Here is a 23,613-nt window from a genome sequence, read left to right on the forward strand (position 1 = left end):
TCAAATAAGAAAACTATTTATTTTAACTTTATTAATTTAGAAACATCAACTTCTTACTTAATTTATTTAAATAAATCAATACTATTTAATATTCTCAACCACAAAAAATATTTCTACAACAAAAATACTTAGAACCAAACCCAATACATATCAAAATCATTAGAATTATTGAAAAATGTTATATACTCATGGTAAAATAAAATTTTTAATATCTGAAAAAATTATTAATGATTTTTCATTTCACTTTTATTAATTTTTTCAATATAAAAATATATTATATATCTGTTAATTCATCCAGTCTTTTAATAGTTAGCTTTTTTTATATTGCAATTAAAAACATCAACTTATTATTTGATTTATTTAAATACAATATTTTTGTTATTTAATAAAAGAAATATATTTGACTGTAAACAACAAAAACACACAATATTTATTTTTAATATATAGAAGATCCAAAAAATTGAGTTTGCAAAACAATATATTTGACTGTAGAATATTAATATATATATATATATATGAATTCAAAATAATTTTTAATAATTTTTATTTCACTATTAGTTTAGCTTCAAAATTAAAATTACTAATTATAAGAATAAATACATTAAAGATGTAAACAAAATATTTAGTTATATAATATAGAATATGTCTTAATTTTTAAAAAAAATTAAAGAAAATATTTGATATAGTAATTTATATTTTTGGTTTTTAATAGTATACATAAAAAATGGAATATTTTTTGGTCAATATTGGTCAATGCCGGAGTCAGTTAACCGGTGTACCTGAATTTTATGTTTATGGTGTTAACCACATGATGTCATATAGTTCATGCATGTGGTCATGCAATACATCTACTTCATGTAGTTGAGAGTACAATATTATACTTGGCATGTGTGACCATGCGTTCTCGTATACTTCGTGTAGCTAGCAATCTTTTTTCCATAAAAAAATCAAAAAGTTATGAAAAGTTATGAGAGAGGAGAGAAACGTTTCTTCGTCAAAAAAAAATTTGAAACGTTTCTTACATTATTACTGGTTCAACTTTCTTTAAAAAATTAAATATAATCAAACAATTAAAATATTAATTTATTTTGTTTTTAAGAAACTATGTGGATTGTTTACTGATGAGGATAGTCTTGGGGGGGGTGTATTCAACTTGATATTTTAAGTAATTTGTGTAAAAGTTACAAATCCTATGTTATTCAATCATGGATTTTAAAAACTCTCCTGAAATCCACTGTTATTGAACTGATGATTTAAAAATCTACTTTAAAATCCACTGTTATTCAAAACAGTTTGTGGATTTGGATTTTAATAAGTTTTAGGGATTCTGGAGGATTTGAGAGGATTTGTTTAGTTAAAAATACAGAAATCCAAATCTCATGGTTTTAGGTGGGATTTGAAAAAATTTTCCTATAAATCATATCAACTTCCCTAAAATCTACAGAAATTCCAAATTTACTAAATCCCATCAAATCCTCCAAACTCATTGTTTCAATACACCCTCTTAGAGTTAGGTGGATTCGTGTCTTAAATCTTAGAATTGAAGCAACATTCTATGATTAAATTTAAAGATTTAAAGATAATATGAAAAAGACATATATATGTCGGATTTTCATGGATATTCCAATGATTTGTTTTGTATCTAAAAATATTTTTTCTTTTTCTTAAAAGATTATAAATTTGTTGGGTTAGCTAATCTATGTTTGAATCTAAAAAGAAAAATCATAAAGTGTAGATGTGATTAATTCATTTAATTGTCGATATATTTAGTCAAATTAACGTTTGCCTAATTGGCGTTAATGCTATAAATGCTTTTTCCGTAACATTAAAACAACTAAAAAGTTCAACATCTTTTACAACTTCCAAAAAAATTCAAAAGAATTAATTAAGAACCTATCTCTAAATTCTCAATCCTCTTTAACAAAAACATAGTAATAATTAACGAAACTTAAATAAGTATAAATATGTGACCGGATCCGAAATATTGGATCCACCGGATCGGAGGGAAAAAAAAAAACAAACCCGTGACGCCCATTAACAAAACAGGGTCGAGCTTGCTTGACACACCACATAATGCATTCTCCTCGTAAGTTATTTCACGCGCGTTCATCACTCGCCACGCGCCGATCAACGGCTCTTGTCGTATTAACTTCCCTAGCTATCGGAATCGCCGGTTTCACGTTTGGAATCGCCGTGATTCTTTTACCCGGTCTCCGATTAACCGGTCGCAATTGCTTGACGAACACTCCTCCGAAGACGGTGAGAGTCGTTTGGGACGTCACCGGAAAGAGTAACAATGGCGTTGTTGGCGGTGGTGGTGGCGAAGGGAAGAGGCATAAGGTTATGGGATTCGTTGGTATTCAAACCGGATTCGGATCTGCTGGCCGGAGACGATCACTTAGGAAGACTTGGATGCCGTCAGATCCCGAAGGACTTCGACGGTNAACCAGAATGCTCGCCTTCCTCTGTTGCTGTTTGGGACATCCCTAAATGCTCAGGTTCTGTGTTTTTTTTTATTTCTTACAGTTTCAATAGTAGTAATATGATTAACACTTGACCGGTTCTGTCTTGCAATTCAATATCATAACAAACTAAGACAACCATTTGATCATAAGTTTTGAAGAGTGAATCTGTAACTGGTGCAGGTCTGTGTAACCCAGAGAAAAGGTTGTTGGAACTTCACAAGCAAGAAAGCTGCTCGAAAAGCCCGACTTTGCCATCAGATGATGAATGATATTATTTGTCTTATCACCTTGAAATGTCCTTATAAACATCTTCTCNGGATTCGGATCTGCTGGCCGGAGACGATCACTTAGGAAGACTTGGATGCCGTCAGATCCCGAAGGACTTCGACGGTACTGATTTATTTATTTATTTATTCTCTTCCCATCATTGTTCTTGACTTCTTGTGAGTTTGAATTGATAGCTTCAGGACGTTTGTGGAATCATTGCATTACTTTAGAATTTGTTTGATCTAGATTTGGATTAGCAAATCTGAGAGTTTTAAGAGATTTATGAGGATCTTACTTAATGCATTGATCAAGATCAGGTGCTGATTAGTGAACTTTGATTCCTTAATGTCTCACCAGATTCAAGAAATTAGAGTTTGGTCACCTTAAGGGTTCTTGTTTTGCTGTAGTACATTGAATCTTGGATGCTTTCACGATTTGGTTGTGTATGTGTTTGCTTTTTTCATTGAGTAAGACTGTTATATGCAGATTGGAAGAATCTACAGGATTAGCTATCAGGTTTATGATAGGGAAAACGAAGAACGAGGAGAAAATGGCTGAGCTTAGAAGAGAAATCGCAACTATGATGACTTTGTACTTCTAGATATCGAAGAGGAGTACAGTAAGCTCCCTTACAAAACGTTAGTAAGAGTGATTTTGTTTTCTCACAGTCACAGATCTTATGTTAACACAATCAATATGATTCAAAAGAGTCTAATCCGTGGTTGTTTTTATTCATTATTTGTTGTTATAGTTTGGCGTTCTTCAAAGCTGCTTACGCGCTTTATGATTCTGATTTCTATGTCAAAGCTGACGATGATATATACTTGAGGCCAGATAGACTCTCTCTGCTATTGGTTAAAGAGCGGACTCACTCTCAGACGTACCTAGGATGCTTGAAAAAAGGTCCGGTTTTCACAGATCCTAAGCTTAAATGGTAAGGATGAAAAAGTTCAAACGCAGATCTTGACATGAAGAAGGGAAGTACAAAACCGAGAACTAATGTATACTTGAAAACTGGTGGGATCAAAATTGGAATTTTGCAGGTATGAACCATTGTCTCATCTGCTGGGAAAAGAGTACTTTCTTCATGCTTACGGCCCGATCTATGCTCTCTCTGCTGATGTGGTAGCAAGTTTGGTTGCCCTCAAGAACAACAGGCATGTTCTGTTGTTACAACTTGACAAAATATCATAGTGTCCGTTTTGCTTAGTAAATAAATAAATTTGTGTGTGGAACTGCAGTTTCAGGATGTTTAACAACGAGGACGTAACAATAGGTGCGTGGATGCTGGCAATGAATGTCAACCACGAGAACCATCACGTCCTTTGCGAACCAGAATGCTCGCCTTCCTCTGTTGCTGTTTGGGACATCCCTAAATGCTCAGGTTCTGTGTTTTTTTTTATTTCTTACAGTTTCAATAGTAGTAATATGATTAACACTTGACCGGTTCTGTCTTGCAATTTAACATCATAACAAACTAAGACAACCATTTGATCATAAGTTTTGAAGAGTGAATCTGTAACTGGTGCAGGTCTGTGTAACCCAGAGAAAAGGTTGTTGGAACTTCACAAGCAAGAAAGCTGCTCGACGAGCCCGACTTTGCCATCAGATGATGAATGATATTATTTGTCTTATTACCTTGAAATGTCCTTATAAACATCTTCTCAGAGGTCGAAGCTCTCTCACTTGCAGATTAATTTCTTCAGGCGAACCTGTGTTTCACATAGATTCAAGTTTAAGAGTTCCACTCAAACGAGGAGCTCAACAACAAAAGACAGGCCAGCGAGCAAACAAACTCAAAAGATAATCCCATGGATTAAAATTTAAAAAAACTTTGCTCCAAAAGCAAAAAAAAAAAAAAAAGATAATATTTAATTAGTTAAAACATAAACTGTTTTGTTAGAAGAGCATTATATAAGGCAAGAAGTTCCAACATAGAACTTCATAAACCACACAATTCCAAAGGTTCATTACCAACTAATTGGAGCTGGTAAATGATGTATTCGTTGGACCCAAATTCGTCCACTCCTTGGAGAATTCCCAAACTCCCATCCATCATCAGCTTGTCGGGAGTTATCAAACCTTTTGGAAGTTTAGAGTATATTGTTGGTTACTTAAAAATATTGGGGATGGCTACGGAAAATACACATAATATCTGGAAAACCTCAAACATTGGTTATTTATATGTACTTGGAAAATCGTATAATTATTCAAAAATATCTAATAGATTCGGATTTATAATTGTAATTTTGGGTATTTAGGTTATTACAAATATACATATATATTTGTATTTTGATATTTTTGGGTACCTGCGAATATCGAATTTAGTTCGAATTACATAAATCTTTACTTGGTCTACTCTCATGGTTACTCATTCTTAACGGTTCCGGTTCTTTGGATAAAGAAATATATGACCCATTCAAATATTTCTAAATATCAGCTAGGGTTCATTACCTCTAAATATTGGATTAGTTTGATTCAGTTCAGATTATTTTTCAATGTCATTTATTTGGAGTACAACGAAAATTAATTTGAGATACACATGCTTTCAAACTGAGAATGCATCATTGTGCACATGTACATAGTGATGGGAATAAATGGTAAAATATATTAAATATGGTGCTTCATTTCAAATATTGTTTATATTTAGTGTTTATGAACATATCAATTTGGTTTTCATATCACATAATGATGAAATATACTATATTTGGTTTGATAAATTTAAGAATGTTGGTGATGTTAACGTTATTGGATTCAATATCTATACTATTAAAAGGGAAGCATTATTTACAAGGCAAAATGAATCTTGAAATATATGACATAAAATGACCCTAAATAAATTAAAAAGCATACAATACAAAAGGGACATTAAAGTAAATTTGATAATATGCATGGATCCTATATGCCCTGGATTAATTCTGTTCGGATCATGTATTAACTGTTCAGAGCTGTTTTTCATACTTCCGTATCCAAACAGAATCGAAACAAGCATCTGCAATAAAATTCAAAAAAGGTAAGTAGTTTTGCGTAAACAATTTAAGGAAACAATAATTTTGATATTTATGTATATGTTTAATTTGGGCAATTAATTTCGAATTTGTATATATGTAAACTTATTTAATTTGATTTTATATTTTGAGATATATCCGGAAACAAAAAATTATGATGTTACCTAATATACAAAATCATCTAAATGTTTATAGAAATAATTTAAATCGGTATCTATTAAAATCGAGCAATTAAATACAAAATTGTATATATGTATAAAAATATAATTTGGTTATATATTGTGAGATATCTGTAAACAATATTTATGATTTTATATTATGATTTCAAACATATGTATTACATATATACAGTATGTTTAAATCTTGGATACTGAATTAAGATATACATACGTTTGAAACTACTTATAACTTATCATTTTATCAATGCATAAATGTGCGGATCCGAAAACATGTTACAACTAAAGTAAAACAACAGTATTTTAAATATGTTTTTTTTTTTTTCAGCTTATCTAGCATAAGCATGTACAAAACAAGAGATAAAAGAATGTTAACTGACACGGCATGTATGTGTGATTCTATTAACTGAATGTTTCAAAGAAATTATTTTTCTTCATCAAATACTTTATTTTGTTTTGAATCAAACTATTACGTGTTTGTGTGCTAAATATGTAGGAACATGATTTTGAGGAAATGAAAAAAGAATAATGGGACGGAAACGGGATGGAAGGAGGAATAAGATGAGATTAAAAATTTTCAAAAATCAAAATCCAGGATCATGTTAGAATTAAAATAAATTAATGCTTCCAATATATTATGTAACATATTTTTCAATTTATCTAACACAAAAATGTCAAAAAAATATTCAAAAGAAAAAGAAAAAACATTAAACTATGTTCTATAATAGATAAAAAAAAAATCAACCATAGTTATGAGACATATACAGGACATGATGGATTTTATGTCCTAAATTAGACATACCATCTTTCTGTTACTATTTTTTAATATAATTGTTTTTACTGATAACAAAAACAAATTTGATCATTTTTTTGTCTAAACCGAATTAAAAATAAATCAAATACTAAACTGATACAAAAAAGTTTGGATTATGAATGTTAATAACATTTATTAAAAATATGTTTACAAACATAATCCGCATGTACGTAATAAATTATAAATGTGTTAGTAAATTTAGTTTTTAAAATCAACCCCGCACGTATGTGCGGGTCCGAATCTAGTTCTTCTTATAAGTGTGGAAGAGGAAAAAGCCGAAGATGAAAGCTTATAGAAGATTCTACGTAAAAGAGGAAAAAAATTCAACTGAAAATGAAAATAAATCTAAGGAGAGGAAACTGAAGTTCCAAAATGAATATTTTACAAATCCTAAGATAAGCTTTAAATGCATTTTAGAGGTGGTATTCCAACAAAGTGAGTTTATCATTTCACCATGAATCAGGGTACGAACCCAACAGCAAAAACGCAACAAGAAGTTTACAACAAAAATTGAATACATCGAAGATAAGATGAAAAGAATAGCTACAGTTTGTGGTGAACAAGTTGCTGTTGTGGCTTACCGAGATGATGAAATGCGTTGTTTGTTGCAAGGATATCCAAGTCTACTTAGTACTAAACTTGTAGCAGCCATTGATGCAATCGACTTGCATGCAGTGGATGCCCCTCGAGTTGTGGACCTCATCAAAGATGTAGGAGGCTTCACTGAAGCCATTAGCTGGCGTGTTAGTCTGTAAATTAGGTTTGATGGTTTCTTATTCTCTAATCGCCGCTTTGTCAGGGCACCTAGTATAACTAATTTATGTAATTGGCACAATGCCCACATTTTAAGTGATTGATTATGGATTTGATTTTTAGAGTAAGAAGAGTAGGAAAAAAAATCCATGATGTACCAAAAATGATCATAGATAACTTAAGGGAAATGAAAGTGAACCGTTTTATAACATTCACAAAATATCAAATCATAGTGGACAATACTATCAAAAGATGTAAAAGAAAATATTATCACAATCAATCCACCACTTTGTGGATCAAAATTATAATTAACCAGTGTTACCAATGTGTGTAGTCGATTTCGTTAACCAATGTCATGAATAAGAGAGCTGGATTTGGGTTAGATTCTGAAATGGAAGTCAAAATGGGCTTCTTAGGCCCAATCGTGGGCATTCTTTGAAAGGCGGTAACGAGCAGAAAAAAAAAATGTCAAAATGATTTGAACTTGCATACTGTATTTACGTGAGATTTGGAATCCAAGTACACTATTGAAATTTACATATTTATAGGACAAAGATATCACACTGTAAGAAAACAATTATATACAATTATTTGTAAAGTGACGAGTTAAACCGAGGTGAATAATAATAAAAACAAATTGAAAATGGAAGGATTTTGTCATTATGTTCCACGTGGGGGTGGCTCGGCCTCTGTGTACTATCATGTGCTGAATCTAGAGAAGCATTCATTATCATTAGTCTCCTAAATCTTCAATTCTGAACCAATTCACTTTTCCAATTTGAAAAAAAAAAAATCCTTTACTATATAATTTATAGTATCTTGAAAAATGTATATATATATAAATTTAATTATATATAAGATGAAAAACAAATGTCCGTACATACATATCAAGCAAGATTTGAGGGGAAATAAGAGTGAGTGACTGAAACCATTTGGGTTTTCTGAATTTCTTAGTTTCTGCTTATCTCTAGACTAGATACCTCTTTTGGACGAGAGATGTCTCAGTTTCACTCCTTTGGAACTTGCATTTTCCATTTTGGTCTTTAACATTTTCTTTTCTCATCCACTTTTTGTGTGATATGTAAATCAGTCTGATTTAGTTTTCGATTTCTATTATTACACTAGCAATTTGAGCTGTTCTGTTTCGACTTACTTTTTTGGTTTTCGAAATTTTCAATTTTATCAAACTATAATTAAAAAATAATAATTAAATAGCTAAATAATAGAGTTACTGCAAAAACAGTCGGTCTATAAACTATATATGATGCAATTATGATGGCAGTGGGGTTTTTTTTTTTTCCTGGCCAAAGATATGTAATCAAATAAGTAAATGATTAATCTGCATCGTGTGTAAATCCGATAAATCACGTACGTATCATGCTTCAATTGGATTCTGGGACTAGGCCATGCCAGAGTGCAGCGTAATCACATCTAAACAGAGACACCAGTGATGATGGTTACTCTCTGAATCACTGACGTCACCTTTTGAAGGACAAGCGTCATCTTTGACCAAATCTACACATCTTTCTTTTACCATTAATTTTACTATTATATAGTTTTATTTCATTGGCACTTATAACATTTTCTCGGTTTATTTCCCTATTTTCATAGCATCACATTCGATTTTTCTATTTGAGGTAACATAAACCAAAACTGATCAAAACAAAACTTAGTGGGTAATTTCATATTATTATTAGTGTGAAATAGACGAAACTAGCAGTATATAATCAACATAATAAATTGTGACGACTGACTCTTTGCACAAAATAAAATAAAATGTGATTGATAAAATAAATAATCATACCAAAGACGGTACATGTGGAATAAGTTTGTTACTCTTTGGCTAATTTAAAATTATTTAAATGCTCTTCATTTTATAAAATTGTCAATCGATTCAATTGACCAGGCGGCCTAATTTGAAGGTTGATGTACGATTCATATACGGTTTATATAAAACATGACCAAAATATTATATTGAACTACATTGCACTTGAACCACCTACATAGCCATCCACATGTATCATACCGCAATTTTCTTTTTGTCACAATTCATTACCATAAAAGCTATAGACAATAGGCAATTCAAGATTTTTAGAACACTTACATTTATAGGATTTTTTTCCAAGTTGGATTTAAGATTCATAGAACACTTACTCTGTAAAGCATATGAATATATGCCTTTTTCCCCATCCCTTTAAAGTCGTTATACTCATAATTAATCCACATCAATAAATTAACATTTCACGACAAATTAAGGGTTATTGGGTTAATTAAGTTTAAGACATGCAACTACTCAACAGCTAAACTACGAATTGAATATTCATAACTACAATGAAGAAATTGTAGTTTTTACACGCCAATACATAAATTTCAAAACATGACATCAACATTTATGTTTATCACACCGTTGAGAATATCTGACTCGGATTGTCCCGAGTGTCGACTAGATCGAAGAATATAGAAAAATAGTAAGGCTTTTGAATTAAGTATTAGCTATTACATGGAGCACTTACTATTACATTTTTAAAAAGTTTCTTTAACTACGTAACTTGCTCAAAAAGAAACCACTATGCATATATAATGGCATATCTACAAAAAAATATACGCATATCACAGAACATGTGGTTCGAAGCATGTGAAGCATAACGCAAGATTTCGGTAAAAAAAAAAAAAAAAAAAAAAAAAAAAAAAAAAAAAAACGAAGCCAAAATGGAAAGGATGTAAACAAATTTATATATTTTGGTGTTTTCTTCTTTTTCTCTGTCTCTCTCTCTTNATATTCGATGCTTGATAAAACAACGTTTTATGGATACCAAAAAAGCAAAAAAAAAAAAAGAAAAAAGAATACACAATATTGTGTAATGCAAGTGTCGGTATACCAAACCCACTACCAGTCTCCCGAGTTATATATAACCGCTCCATTATCTATCAATCAATCTACACTTTAGCTACCATACGTATAACCGACTCAAACGTTTTGCTTTTGTTAAATAACAATTTTACACACACACACACACACACACACACATCTACTTTAATAACCGGATCTTTAAATTGATAATATGGCCGGATTTTAAGAATGGAATCTTATACAATATCGAAACCTGTTTCTAGCTATTGAATTCTTTACAAAGGCTCTTTAAAGAGATAAATAAATTGCAATGCATGGCCAAAAGAGAAGCATAATCTTTGTCGCCAAGTGCTATTATTTCCTGATAATTTTCTTTTTCCGTTTAGACAATTTTATGTTTTTACCAATTGCATGTTCACTTAGATGTAATTTGTGTTAATTTTAAATATTATCTTTCCACACAGAGCCGGCCTATAGGCCAAGCCAATGAAGCATTAGCTTGCGGCCGTATATATTATATACAAATTTCGACCATATTTTCTCAAAAGTTTCTTTGGTCTAGTTGCGTCAGGAGTTTTAAGGAAGACGTCTTTATCCCGTGTTCGAACTACCTCTAGTTCATTTTCACAAAAATTCAGCCCATTTTTTTTATTTGATTGTGGTCTTTGAAAATTTAGCGACGGCTCTGTTTACACATATGTAAACTGTCAACTATGTAAGCGTAGATTTAGGTATACGGAAAGATGGAAAAAAAAAAGAAACGAGGAAACCAGAAGAAGAAAGAAATATAGTGCGAAAGAAGCCAATAGAGATAAGTGCAAACTACGAGGTCACTTATTACATTTTTGATGTGATTATTGATTGCCCTATCATACCCAAATCTATCTTATAGCTTCTCTACACATTTTTTTAAAAAAACCAAAAAAAAAAGACCATTATTTGACCTTTTACATCAATTTAATAATATGATTCTCGGTGACTTACTTTTGTTATCGAGTAGGAGGATGTATATATTGATTTTGAAACGTTAATGAAATTATTCTATGTATCTCGTATTAGTAATTAATGTAAGAACTAATTTCGTTGCGTATTTAAAGAAAGTTTGATTATTTGTACTTGTAGTTAGTTAGTATTTACTAGCTATAAACTTAAAAACAAATCGGGTCATTTTACGTACTAGTTAGATGAATTGGTTCATTTGATTAATAAAGAAATTGAGTTCATTGAACAAAAGTATATTATTAATTAAATGCATTTATTTCACTTAACTATAAATAAAAGAAATGTTTTAAAGAAAATGTGTATGATAAAACACAAAAATTGATATAAAAATGTTTGTATTATCATCTAGTTTTTTTATTGCTCTTTAAATGTATTTTTGGTTTGACACAACATATCAATTTGTATAGATGTTATAGGAGCGTAGACGTCACTTCTCATAAATCGCGAGTTGGGCTCTTTGGATGTTTGTAAGCTCCAAAGTACAAAGAAAAATCGAACAGTACCGAAAGCGAAGTAAGCAGATTTATTTATTTAAGTATAGTTACTATTTACTATTTAGTATTTACAAATATATAACAATTCTTTTTCTTAATTTTTTTTGTTACTTTGATATTCAACGATAAAGCGAAGAAATGAATTAAAAAAAAATAAAATAAAAGCAAAGATGAAAACATGTCTCGTGAAGCAGCAGTTGAAACAAGACCTGTTATTTTTTGCACAACATTTATTAGTATATTACTATTTTCCAATTTTTATATTTTCATTTTAGTTTTGGGGATAAATTTCCAAAAAAAAAAAAATGTATCCCTTCAACTTATACAAAAACTTTAGCAGAGAAAAATATTCACTTAAGGAAGAAAAATTTACTACTCACTCTATTTCAAATTAAACGTTTTATTGTATATTCTTGACAAAATGTCTAATTTTATTTTTGTTTGATATATCAACCAATTAAATAAAAAATACGATAAATTAATATGTATGAAAAATGTTTAATCCAATTCTGTCTTTTTCTATTTTTTTTCACTTTGTTATTAATTTAATACACTAATAACTTTGCTTCCCATTTTTTGTTCTTTGTTATTATTATCATTAACTTTTTTTTTCTTTGTCAAACAAAAATCAATTAATTAACTTTTTTAATACTATAAAACAAATATTTTTGCGAATTAATAATATTAAATTGGGTTTAATATTCGCTCTCTCTCTCTCTCTCTCTCTCTGCTTCTCCATCTTCACTCCTCTTCTTCTGTGAACCTTCTCTCTCTCTCTCTCTCTCTCTCTCTTTCTCTTCTTCTCAGAGCAACTTTCTCTCTCTAAAAGGCACTCACATTCATTCTTTGCTTCACCCTTTTTTTATTCACGAGATCCCCTCCTCCCCTCTCTCTCTCCTCTTCGATGCCTTTTCACAGAGTATCTAATCCTCCATTCTCCACTCTTCTCCACCACCACCGTCTTCTTCTTCTTCTTCTTCTCCATTAACGACGACCATTGCTCACCCTAAAACTCGATTAGGGTTTTCTTCAATTCTCACAAAAGTTCAATCCCTTTCTCCCCCGGAAAAAAGCTAAAAATGCCGAAGTCAGTTAAACCCATTCCTGAATCTGACAAACTCTCCGATCATCTCCGTGATTCATCACTCACCTCCGATATCAACAAACCTGACTTCCGTGAATTAGATCTCGGTTCACCGGTTTCTCCGCTTCGTTCTCAGCCACGTGGACTCAACACCACCACCACCACTACGAGTAGTAGCAGTTCTAGCTCCTCCGGATCTGTTACGGGTCGGGTTCGAAATGGTCCGGTTGTTATCGGAAGATCTAATTCGGCTCGTAGTCAATCTGGTTCTTCTAGTGGTGGGAACAATCTAAGACCGACTCAATCTAGATCGGACTCTGCTACTTCTTCTTCTTCCCATTCTCAACAACCACTCATCTCCTCTGCTACTTCTCCGGCCACGGCGGCGAATGTACTTCCTACCGGAAACATTTGTCCTTCCGGAAAGATCCAAATCACTGGAATGACTCAAAGCCGTTCGAGAAGCGATGTTCTTGGATCTGGTACTGGAACTTACGGACATGGGAGCATAATGCGAGGCGGAGGAAGCAGTGTATCTCCGGCGAAACCTGCTTCTGTTGCCGGAGGAGGAGGATCTCCTACGACTTCGCCGGTTATTGTTGGTAGCTCTAACAGGAGTAGTCCTGTTGCAGGGGAGAGTTCATGGAAGAAAGCAATTTTAGGTTCGGATGCAGAGGAAGTGAAGAGAGTAGGGAATGAAATGTATAGGAAAGGTTTGTTTAATGAGGCTTTGAAGTTGTATGATAGAGCAATAGCTTTGTCACCGACAAACGCAGCTTACCGGAGTAACCGAGCTGCGGCGTTGACTGGTTTGTCTCGATTTGGTGAAGCTGTTAAGGAATGTGAAGATGCTGTTAGATCGGATCCTAACTATGCTAGAGCTCATCACCGTTTGGCCTTATTGCTTATTAGGTAAAAAAGTGATTCCTCGTTTCTCATTGCTCAGCTAGTGGTTCTGTTATTCACTGTATCATCAAAATTCAGAATCTTTATCTGTGGTTTGCATTCACTGTGTCTTTAATTACTTGGTTGCATTGCAGATTAGGTCAGGTTAATAGTGCAAGGAAGCATCTTTGTATTCAAGGGAGACCATCAGATCCCATGGAGTTGCAGAAGCTTGAAGCAGTGGAGAAACATATGGCCAAATGCGTAGATGCGCGAAGGCTTAGTGACTGGAAAAAAGTTTTGACGGAAGTAGATGCTGCCATTGTTTCTGGAGCCGATTTGTCTCCTCAAGTAAGAGTTTATATTGTGGGATAGATGTTGCCTTGGGAAGAAATCATAACTTAATTTCGTTTTTAACTGTTGTGTGTTTTATATCTACAGCTATTTATGTGTAAAGTAGAAGCATTCTTGAAACTTCACCGGCTTGATGATGCTCAATCAAAGCTGTTAGAAGCTCCTAGAGTAGAGCCGTTCCCCGTATCTTGCTCCCAGACTCCGTTTTCTGGTATGGCTTGTGAAGCTTATACATATTTTGTCAAAGCTCAAATTGAGATGGCTTTAGGAAGGTGAGATTAGAGAAACATTTTCATATGCTAGTGTTAAATAAAACTGTTGAATGCTATTAAGGAAAAAAGGGTGTTAAAGAGCAGATGATGAAATGCTTGCAGGTTTGAAAATGCAGTTATAGCTGCTGAGAAAGCTAGCCAAATCGATCCACGATGCAACGAAATTGCTATGTTACACAATACTGTTACATTGGTTGCTAGGGCTCGTGCTCGCGGTAACGATCTCTATAAATCAGAGAGATACACGGAAGCTAGCTCAGCTTATGCAGAAGGCCTTAGGCTTGATCCATGCAACGCTGTTTTATATTGTAACCGGGCTGCTTGTTGGTTTAAACTTGGTATGTGGGAACGCTCAATTAAAGATTGTAACAAAGCGCTGCGTTATCAACCAAGATATACAAAGCCTCTTCTTCGGAGGGCTGCCTCAAATAGCAAGGTACATATAATAAAACTTTTTTTGTGACTTTGTTTGGTTTGTAATTTGTTCTACAGTGATCATTGAGCTTTCTGTCCAACTGTAGATGGAAAGATGGGGAGCTGCAGTGAGTGATTACGAGGCCTTGATAAGAGAACTACCTCATGACAAGGAAGTTGCTGAATCTTTATTTCATGCTCAAGTGGCATTGAAGAAATCCCGTGGAGAAGAAGTTTTAAATATGGAATTCGGTGGTGAAGTTGAGGAAATTTTTAGTCGTGAACAGTTCAAAGCTGCCATGAATCTACCAGGTAGAAGATAGTTTCTCTGCTTCTTACTTTGATAACTTTTCTTGATTGGACTACTGATTCAACTTATTAAATTTGTTAATCAAACACAGGAGTTTCGGTTATCCATTTCTCGACAGCCTCTGATCATCAATGCAAGCAGATATCTCCATTTGTGGACTCGCTATGTACACGTTACCCATCTATACACTTCATGAAGGTAAAGTTACATGAAAACCTCTCTCGTGGTATTCACTCAAAACGTTTCATAACTCGGCGGGAAAAGATTGACTCTAGATTCTGTCTTTCTGGTTATATAGGTGGATATCGATAAATGTTCTTCGATAGGTAATGCAGAGAATGTGAGGGTTGTACCGACAGTGAAGATATACAAGAACGGTAGTCGAGTGAAGGAGATTGTGTGTCCAAGCAGAGAAGTGTTGGAGTACTCAGTGAGACACTATAGCAGTTAAAAAAGTAAAAAACATGACAGCTTCATCTTCACTCTTCTGCAACCTCCTCCTCATTACCCCTTAAGAAATATCTGAATAATCCCACTTAACTTCTTAAGATGCATCATTTACCAGTACCAGGGAACCTATTAGTGTAGAGAGTTTCAGGTCTTTATGATTTGTTCATTCATTCTCCTCTTCATTGCCCTGTGATCTCTGTCTCTGTATGTTATGTTCAGTCTTCTTCCCTTCATTCATTTTACATCTCGACAGATTGAGATTGCATTGCCGCCTTCTTCTTCCTCTTTTTTAGCTTCACTTGTTTAGGTTACTTGTTGGAGATTACTGTGTGTGTGTACATAAGAGAAGTTCGGATGTGAGTGAAGAAAGAAGGAGAAGGCTTTACCAAAGGGGCAAAAGAGAGGAAGATTTGGATTCTTCATTTTCATTATTATTTTTTTTACTTGTAGGGCTTAGTGAAAAACCAAAAAGAAGGTGAACCATCTTGTCATTTTTAATTCTCCTCTATTTTTCTCAACATTTTCCATCAATAAAAAGTTATATATTGTTATTCATTTTCCACTAAGTTTTAATTTGAATACATGCATTCATCCCAAAATCATACATAATTTCATCAACAGTGTTCTGTTTTTTTTCTTTAAAGGTGTTTAGAAAAGGGTTAGGTGATTGATTTTTTTAAAATTGGATTTTAATACTTTAGTCGTTGACATAAACAAAAAGGAGATTCGGAATAATTACAGACTGATTTGATTTGTAATGAAAGCGAGCGACAACTGTTTTTGTTAATGCTTTGTTCTTATATTTGTTAATTGCCCTCTCTTTTAAGGCATTTAAAAAAAAAAAGAACTAAATTATTTATTGGCATTATAATTTTAAGTTTGTTCCCTTTTTAAAAAATNTTTATGATTTGTTCATTCATTCTCCTCTTCATTGCCCTGTGATCTCTGTCTCTGTATGTTATGTTCAGTCTTCTTCCCTTCATTCATTTTACATCTCGACAGATTGAGATTGCATTGCCGCCTTCTTCTTCCTCTTTTTTAGCTTCACTTGTTTAGGTTACTTGTTGGAGATTACTGTGTGTGTGTACATAAGAGAAGTTCGGATGTGAGTGAAGAAAGAAGGAGAAGGCTTTACCAAAGGGGCAAAAGAGAGGAAGATTTGGATTCTTCATTTTCATTATTATTTTTTTTACTTGTAGGGCTTAGTGAAAAACCAAAAAGAAGGTGAACCATCTTGTCATTTTTAATTCTCCTCTATTTTTCTCAACATTTTCCATCAATAAAAAGTTATATATTGTTATTCATTTTCCACTAAGTTTTAATTTGAATACATGCATTCATCCCAAAATCATACATAATTTCATCAACAGTGTTCTGTTTTTTTTCTTTAAAGGTGTTTAGAAAAGGGTTAGGTGATTGATTTTTTTAAAATTGGATTTTAATACTTTAGTCGTTGACATAAACAAAAAGGAGATTCGGAATAATTACAGACTGATTTGATTTGTAATGAAAGCGAGCGACAACTGTTTTTGTTAATGCTTTGTTCTTATATTTGTTAATTGCCCTCTCTTTTAAGGCATTTAAAAAAAAAAAGAACTAAATTATTTATTGGCATTATAATTTTAAGTTTGTTCCCTTTTTAAAAAATAATAAATACTTTTTAAAAGGAAAATAATAATAACATAACGCCCAAAATTAATAATAATTGATTAAATAGTACTACTATAAAATATAGAAAAAAGGTTTGGAAGGTTATGATGGTCGTTAGCCGGTGCTACTCTGCGCCGTCCGAAGTCGGTGCCCTTAATTTCTGGTTGTTTGACACGTATTTATCTCTTTTCTAATAATATACTTTGTGGATAATATATGTTTGGTCGTCTTCAGCTTTTAGCTATTTGAAACTTTGAGTAAAAAACATTATTATATATCACAGAAAAGCTTATTTATGTACTAACAATAATGAAATACTTATTCTCTTTTTTTTTTTTTTTTATTGCTTATTAGTGGAGGAGGCGCGTGATGAACACTCACCGACTAGTGTGAACTTTTTGACCGCTGAGAGAGAGTGAAATCAGAAACGTACTTAATTTAAAAGCATAAAGGTACGTTGGTGAAAAAACCGGTACACCGTACATGTACGCTATAAATTCTCTCACAATTTAATTGAATTTGAGCCGTTGGGGCGTTAGCGTTACGACTTACGGTAGTAACCAAAAAAGTTGCAAGCCGTGTCAATATAGGAGACTCACACTCCCTGTCGTTTTCTAATCCACCATTTTCCCCTTCTTCAACGGCCTCTTTTCCGAAAAACATGTCTGCCGTTTTTTCGGGACCACATATAATACCATGCTTAGAGACATGTGTGTCGTAGCTGTTGTCTACACGAATGATTAGTGTGGGAAACTAGAACTGTCACCAGGAAAAGGCCAAACCAAAAACTAAAATCGCACTAGTCACAAAACCAAACCAAACCGAAGTAGCATTGGTTATATAGTAAGAGACAAAGAAACAAGAAAAGATTCTCTTGTTCTGTTTTATTACACTTGCGAAAAGAAAAAAAAAAACAGAGCGCATGTGTTCGTTCATGATCTCGAAGGATTCTTACACGAAAATCAACATTGACGGTGGATACGTAAATAAACCGAAGAATCCAAACCCGTCTTAACTTATTATTTTCAAAGCCGCAAAGTTAAAAGAGGAAAGAGAGAGGGAGATTCAAAGTTTGTTTCACCATCTCTTTGAACTTAACCGGTGTTCTGTAGACCAGCAGCAATACCCTTCATTGTCAAGATGAGTGTATCTTCAAGTCCAGGCGCGTATTCACTTGTCGGGTTAAGCTCGATGAGTTCTTGTGCTGGTTTGCTTGATTCTGCAATCTCCTTAGAGATGTGAGGTCGCAGTGTCACATGGTAACTCGGATCACGGATTCTTTTCAATGTGTAAGCTTGACAGACATTGAGAGTTGTGATGTAAGAATCACGAAGTCTCAGTCTTTGTTTCAAGTAAGGATCTCCTTCAAGAAGATCTTTGTGTCCAGCGGTCTGCAAACAGCGAAAGCGAATCAGACAATTGTGAAATCAATAAGAAAGAAATAAAGAAATCAAGAGTGCTCTGAGTTTACCTGCAGGATGAGTTTCTTGGTTTCTTCGAAATTAGCTCTGAGTTTCTCACCAAAAGGCCAGAGTTCTTCTGAAACAAGAAGCTTGTCGTACAAAGCAGCAATACCAGGATCTCCTTTGGCGAACACCATTTCAATTAGATCAATGGTGACTCTAAAGAAAGGCCAGTGTTGGTACATATCTTGGAGCATATGGAGGTTCTTGACGTCCTTTTCGATCACGTGTTTAATCGCTGCTCCGAATCCAAGCCATACAGGAAGATGGAATCTTGTTTGAGTCCAAGCAAAGATCCACGGAATCGCACGAAGAGATTCAATGCCACCGCTTGGTTTCCGCTTCGCAGGTCTGCTTCCAATGTTCATACGACCATACTCCAGTTCTGGTGTAGCCTGCAACAGATTTTAAGATTCCGTGAGTTTTAAGAATCTGTAGGGTGTGAGCTAAAGATTCAGAGTGAATAAAGATACTTACAAGGCGGAAGTACTCGACAAACCGAGGTTCTTTAAACACAACAGAACGATACTCCTCGGTTGCAACAACCGCCATTTCATCGAGCAACACGCGCCATTCCGGTTTAGGCGAAATAGGAGGACGCATACCGTGCTCTAGTGTAGCAGCGGTGAAACGCTGAAGCGTTCTAAAGCATAAATGCTCTTCACCAAACGATTGCTCGATGACTTCACCTTGAACCGTGACACGGAGTGAACCGTTAATAGTATCCGGAGGCTGAGACAATATAGCAAGATGGGTCGGTCCACCTCCTCTTCCAACCGTGCCACCACGACCGTGAAACATTGTTAGCTTCACACCATACTCTTTAGCAACCTTCACAAGCTCTTCTTGAGCTTTGTATAACTGCCAAGCAGCGGACAAACGTCCAGCGTCTTTCCCTGAATCCGAATAACCGATCATAACCTCTTGCTTACCGTTAATACGGTTCTTATACCAGTCAACAGAAAAGAGCCTAGCAACTGCTGCAGGAGCTGCTTCAAGATCCGCCAGCTTCTCAAAGAGCGGAACAACTCTTAAAGGCTGTTTCACATGGCATTCGCGCTGTAAAAGCTCAACAGCTAATACATCAGAAGGTGCAGTTGCCATAGAGATAATGTAAGCACCGAAGCTGTCTGCTGGTAGCTCGGCTATGACATGGAACGTGTCGAGAACATCAGCGATTTCTTCGGTTTTAGGAAGATCAGAACCGAATAGCGGACGTTTGCCACTTAGCTCAGATAAAAGCCATTCTTGGCGGCGTTCTTCAGACCATTCTCTGTAGGATCCGATATCTAAATGCGTGGTGATAGCATCCAATACATCGGTGTGGCGGTCAGATTCTTGCCTTATGTCAAGTCTCACAAGAGAGAGCCCAAAGGTTGAGACTTGCCTCAAGAAATCAAGAAGGCTTCCATCTGCTATTGGACGGTCACCACATGAACACAGAGATCGGTAACAGAGCTCAAGAGGTTCCAAGAACTACACAAATAGCACGAGAGAGCGGTTTAGTACCAAATCATAACCGGGAGTCAAAAGGATTCTAACAGCAATAGATACCTGTTCCAAGTTAATGAAAGTAGCCTCTTCAGGGACATCAGAGTGTCCATTGCTGAGCAATTGATGAGCGCGTTCACGTGTGTAATATAGCTTGTCCCTTACATCGCCAAGAATCACACGGTATGGCTCGGTTGTAGGAATTGACTTCCAGAATTCTGCAATCAAGACAATAAATTGGTTCAGAAAGGACACAAAGCTTAGACATATACAATATGCTCAATACCGGTTCCTTTTCTTACCTATGTAATGTTTCGCAGCATCTTTCCTCGCATTTGCGTGAAGTTCATCAGCTCGCACACGCAGCTCGTCATTGCAACGCCACATAGACATCTACATAAAGAAGCAGTAAAAATGAAATGTGGATACATACATAAAGAAGATGAGGAGACTAAACTGAAAAAAAAGCTCGAGATCAAACCTCAAACATAAGATCTTCGATTTGGTTAAAGTACATAGTAGCAGCCATCATTCTAGCTAACAAGCAAACATCTCTAGTGACTTCAGGTGTAACCCTTGGGTTACCTGCAAAAACATATATATTGTGAGTTTGTGACATGAGTAAAGCCATGAGAGAGGGAGCGGAATAAGAGAGCTATGCAAGAAGGACTTATAGAAATGTACCATCACGATCACCACCCATCCAGGAAGAGAATTGAATCAATGGAGCATTATATGGAACACGTTCTTGGATCCCTATGTTTTTCAAAGCCGTGTCTACACGGCGCAGAAACTTAGGAACACCTTTCCAGATAGTTTCATGGAAATAACTCATTCCTGCTCTCATCTCATCTTGAGGAGTGGGTGGTGTTCTTTTGATTTCATCTGTTCGGAATGCAGCTTGAATCTAAAAAAGTAGCAAATGTTTCCGTTACAATTAAGGATTGAATTCAAATCAAGTAACATATGAAGAAGCTCTTTTACCTCTCTCTGCAGAGCCTCATCAAGCTCTTGCTTGTCATCAGGAGTAATATCCTTAGCATATAGTTGGGCCAGACAGTCTCTTATCCTGAAAAGAGAGACACAAAGAAGATAACTTTAGAACCAAAACATCAAAATCCAAAAAAAAAAAAACCAATCTCCTCTGTATAAACTAACCTCCCATGTTTCTGAAGCAATGATCTTCTCACAGACTGAGTAGGATGAGCAGTCAAAACCAAATCCACAGTCTGATTCTTGAGAGCATCAAAGATCTCTTCAGGAGACTTATTAAGATCACCAACAAGCTTTTTGAAAGTTTCTTCGAGATCAGATTCAGTAGTAGCAGAGCTCTCATCAACAAAATCACCTTTCTTCAGCTTCTTGACTCTACGGCGATAAGCAATCTGAACTTCCTCAGCCAAATTGGCTAAGTTAAGCATGTGAGAGAAAGCTTTAGCGATAACAATAGAGTCCCCTGGATCTAAACTCGTCAGAACATTCCCAAGCTCCTCTAGCTTCTTCGGTTCATGCTTCCCTTCATATTCTGCAGAATGCTCATAAAGCTCTTGCACCTACACAACACACAAATAAGTAACTGCAGATCCATCTCTGAACTGACCAAAAAAGTTTAAAACTTTGATCTAACCTAACTCATGATCATGACCAAATTAAAGTTCAAACCTTTATTCAAGAAACGATCATTTAAGCAAATGGGTCAATTCAAATCCAAAAAAAAACAACTGAGGAAGAAGAAACGTACAGTTTCACGGAGATCTTCACCGTGCAAGTCCTGGAGGATATCGAGAAACCGATCTAAGAGCAAAGCATCATACTCAACAAGCTTGTCGTCTTCACTAACTTTACCAGGAACAAGTTGACGAAGATGAACATCAATTGATGCCATCTTCTCCAACTTCCGATTCGCCATAATTCCTCACTCTGAAGAAGTAACAGAAACAAACCAAACAAAAAAATTCAAATCCAAAAGTCAAAAGATTGATCTGTATGTAGACAGGTGACTGAGATTTCGCCAAGTTAGAAAAAAAAAACATAAAAATCGAAACTTTTGAGTCAATTGAGGAGACAGAGAGACTCAGATGAGAAAATAATTTGCTGATTGTGCGGAGAAGAGTAAATCTAATAAGTGAGAGTGTTCAGAGGGGCTAACCAGTTAAAGAAGTAAAAGCTGTGTGTCTTTTGGGAAGTCAGATTCAGATTTGATAGAGAGAGAGAGATATATGCAAAATAAGATACTTTGGTTACGTTTTATATAGAGAGAGTGTGATCATGATTCCTTCTATCCCATTATTCTATTTCTATTATGTGACGCTCTCGATTTTAGTTGAATTTTTTTACCTTTTCTATAATTATTTTTCCCTCATTTTTAATATTTATGAATGAATTTGACCTTGAAGGAGTTCTTTATATTACAATAATAGAATCTATTTTACTCAATCAGTGATAGTCAAAAAAAAAAATATTTAGTATCATCCTAATATGGTTTCCTATCTTTATTTTAGTTTTTATGCTCGCTTATAGTTAAATTTTTAACATTTTTAATTAGTTTTTTGAAGAAAAAGGAAAATAATCATAGTTAATGTATATTTTTTGGAAATTAACACTTTCATATATGACTCATAGTTAAATGTATTAGATCTTGCTCAAGAACTGGATTCGATCGAATCGTGTAAAAATAAAAACCATATCTCTCTTTGAAGAAGGGATCATATCCCGTCAAAGAGTCTAATGACCATGACAAACGTATCATCTGTCGAGTCCCTCGAGGATATGCTTCCAAGTAACCGTGATCTCACATGTTTCAAACTACTTTTAGGCGTTTGTATCACAGCTCTTGTGGATTACTAATTGATGTCTTATGTTTCTACTTTTATGTTTAAGGATTTGGGGAAAACCCTTTTTTGTAACCTTTTAAACCTTGGAGTTTTGATATTTTTTATATGTAGTTTGTTTTGAATGAATGAATCCATATTTTGAGAAAAAAAAACCCTCTTTGAATTGTTGTCAAATGAAACAGTAATTGGAAAATAGTCTTACAAATTACCAAATAAGATTATTTATTTTGGTACCATTTACCAATGATAATAGTATTTTGTGTTGTTCTAAAAAATAAAATTGTTCGTCTCAAATTCACGCGAGGAAGTGAAGAGAAGCGCATGTGTCATGCACGAAGATTGATGAATCTCTGAACTTTGAACCTAACTATCACTTTTTTAAGTGATCACAAGTTGACATTTTTTTTTCTTTTTTGAGGATTTAAGATTTAAGTATTTAACCGACCATCTATTTATTTTCCGTTTTATTAGTTATTCGATTTAACTGGATTTCTATAATTAACGACAGCGACTGAATATCCGATCGTATTTTAATTAACAGGATAACTTTTAAACTCATAAGAGTTTTACTGTTTC

At 34.2% G+C, this 23,613-nt stretch overlaps 2 protein-coding genes and 1 pseudogene across 3 annotated transcripts; 2 read left to right on the forward strand and 1 right to left on the reverse strand.

Moving 5' to 3' along the window:
* On the forward strand, positions 1,899 to 4,681 carry LOC104758676 (annotated as a pseudogene).
* LOC104758677 (TPR repeat-containing thioredoxin TTL1-like) lies at positions 12,570 to 16,117 on the forward strand. The gene is made up of 7 exons (XM_010481583.2): positions 12,570 to 13,826; positions 13,955 to 14,150; positions 14,241 to 14,425; positions 14,528 to 14,861; positions 14,947 to 15,151; positions 15,241 to 15,347; positions 15,448 to 16,117. Exons 1-7 carry the CDS (start codon positions 12,910 to 12,912, stop codon positions 15,598 to 15,600), a joined length of 2,097 nt encoding a protein of 698 aa, XP_010479885.1. The 5' UTR covers positions 12,570 to 12,909; the 3' UTR covers positions 15,601 to 16,117.
* On the reverse strand, positions 18,094 to 22,461 carry LOC104758678 (phosphoenolpyruvate carboxylase 1). 2 transcript variants are annotated; one of them, XM_010481584.1, is made up of 11 exons: positions 22,353 to 22,461; positions 21,945 to 22,123; positions 21,362 to 21,756; positions 21,188 to 21,272; positions 20,888 to 21,110; positions 20,685 to 20,788; positions 20,506 to 20,596; positions 20,267 to 20,421; positions 19,190 to 20,188; positions 18,721 to 19,107; positions 18,094 to 18,640 (listed from the first exon to the last, which is right to left on the reverse strand). In XM_010481584.1, exons 2-11 carry the CDS (start codon positions 22,110 to 22,112, stop codon positions 18,344 to 18,346), a joined length of 2,904 nt encoding a protein of 967 aa, XP_010479886.1. In that variant the 5' UTR covers positions 22,113 to 22,123; positions 22,353 to 22,461; the 3' UTR covers positions 18,094 to 18,343. The 2 variants fall into 2 exon arrangements, with proteins under 2 accessions (XP_010479886.1, XP_019094685.1); XM_019239140.1 differs by lacking the exon at positions 22,353 to 22,461 and having other exon boundaries at positions 21,945 to 22,326.

The sequence above is a fragment of the Camelina sativa genome, chromosome 17 (assembly GCF_000633955.1).
Source record: "Camelina sativa cultivar DH55 chromosome 17, Cs, whole genome shotgun sequence".
Classification (NCBI taxonomy): domain Eukaryota; kingdom Viridiplantae; phylum Streptophyta; class Magnoliopsida; order Brassicales; family Brassicaceae; genus Camelina; species Camelina sativa.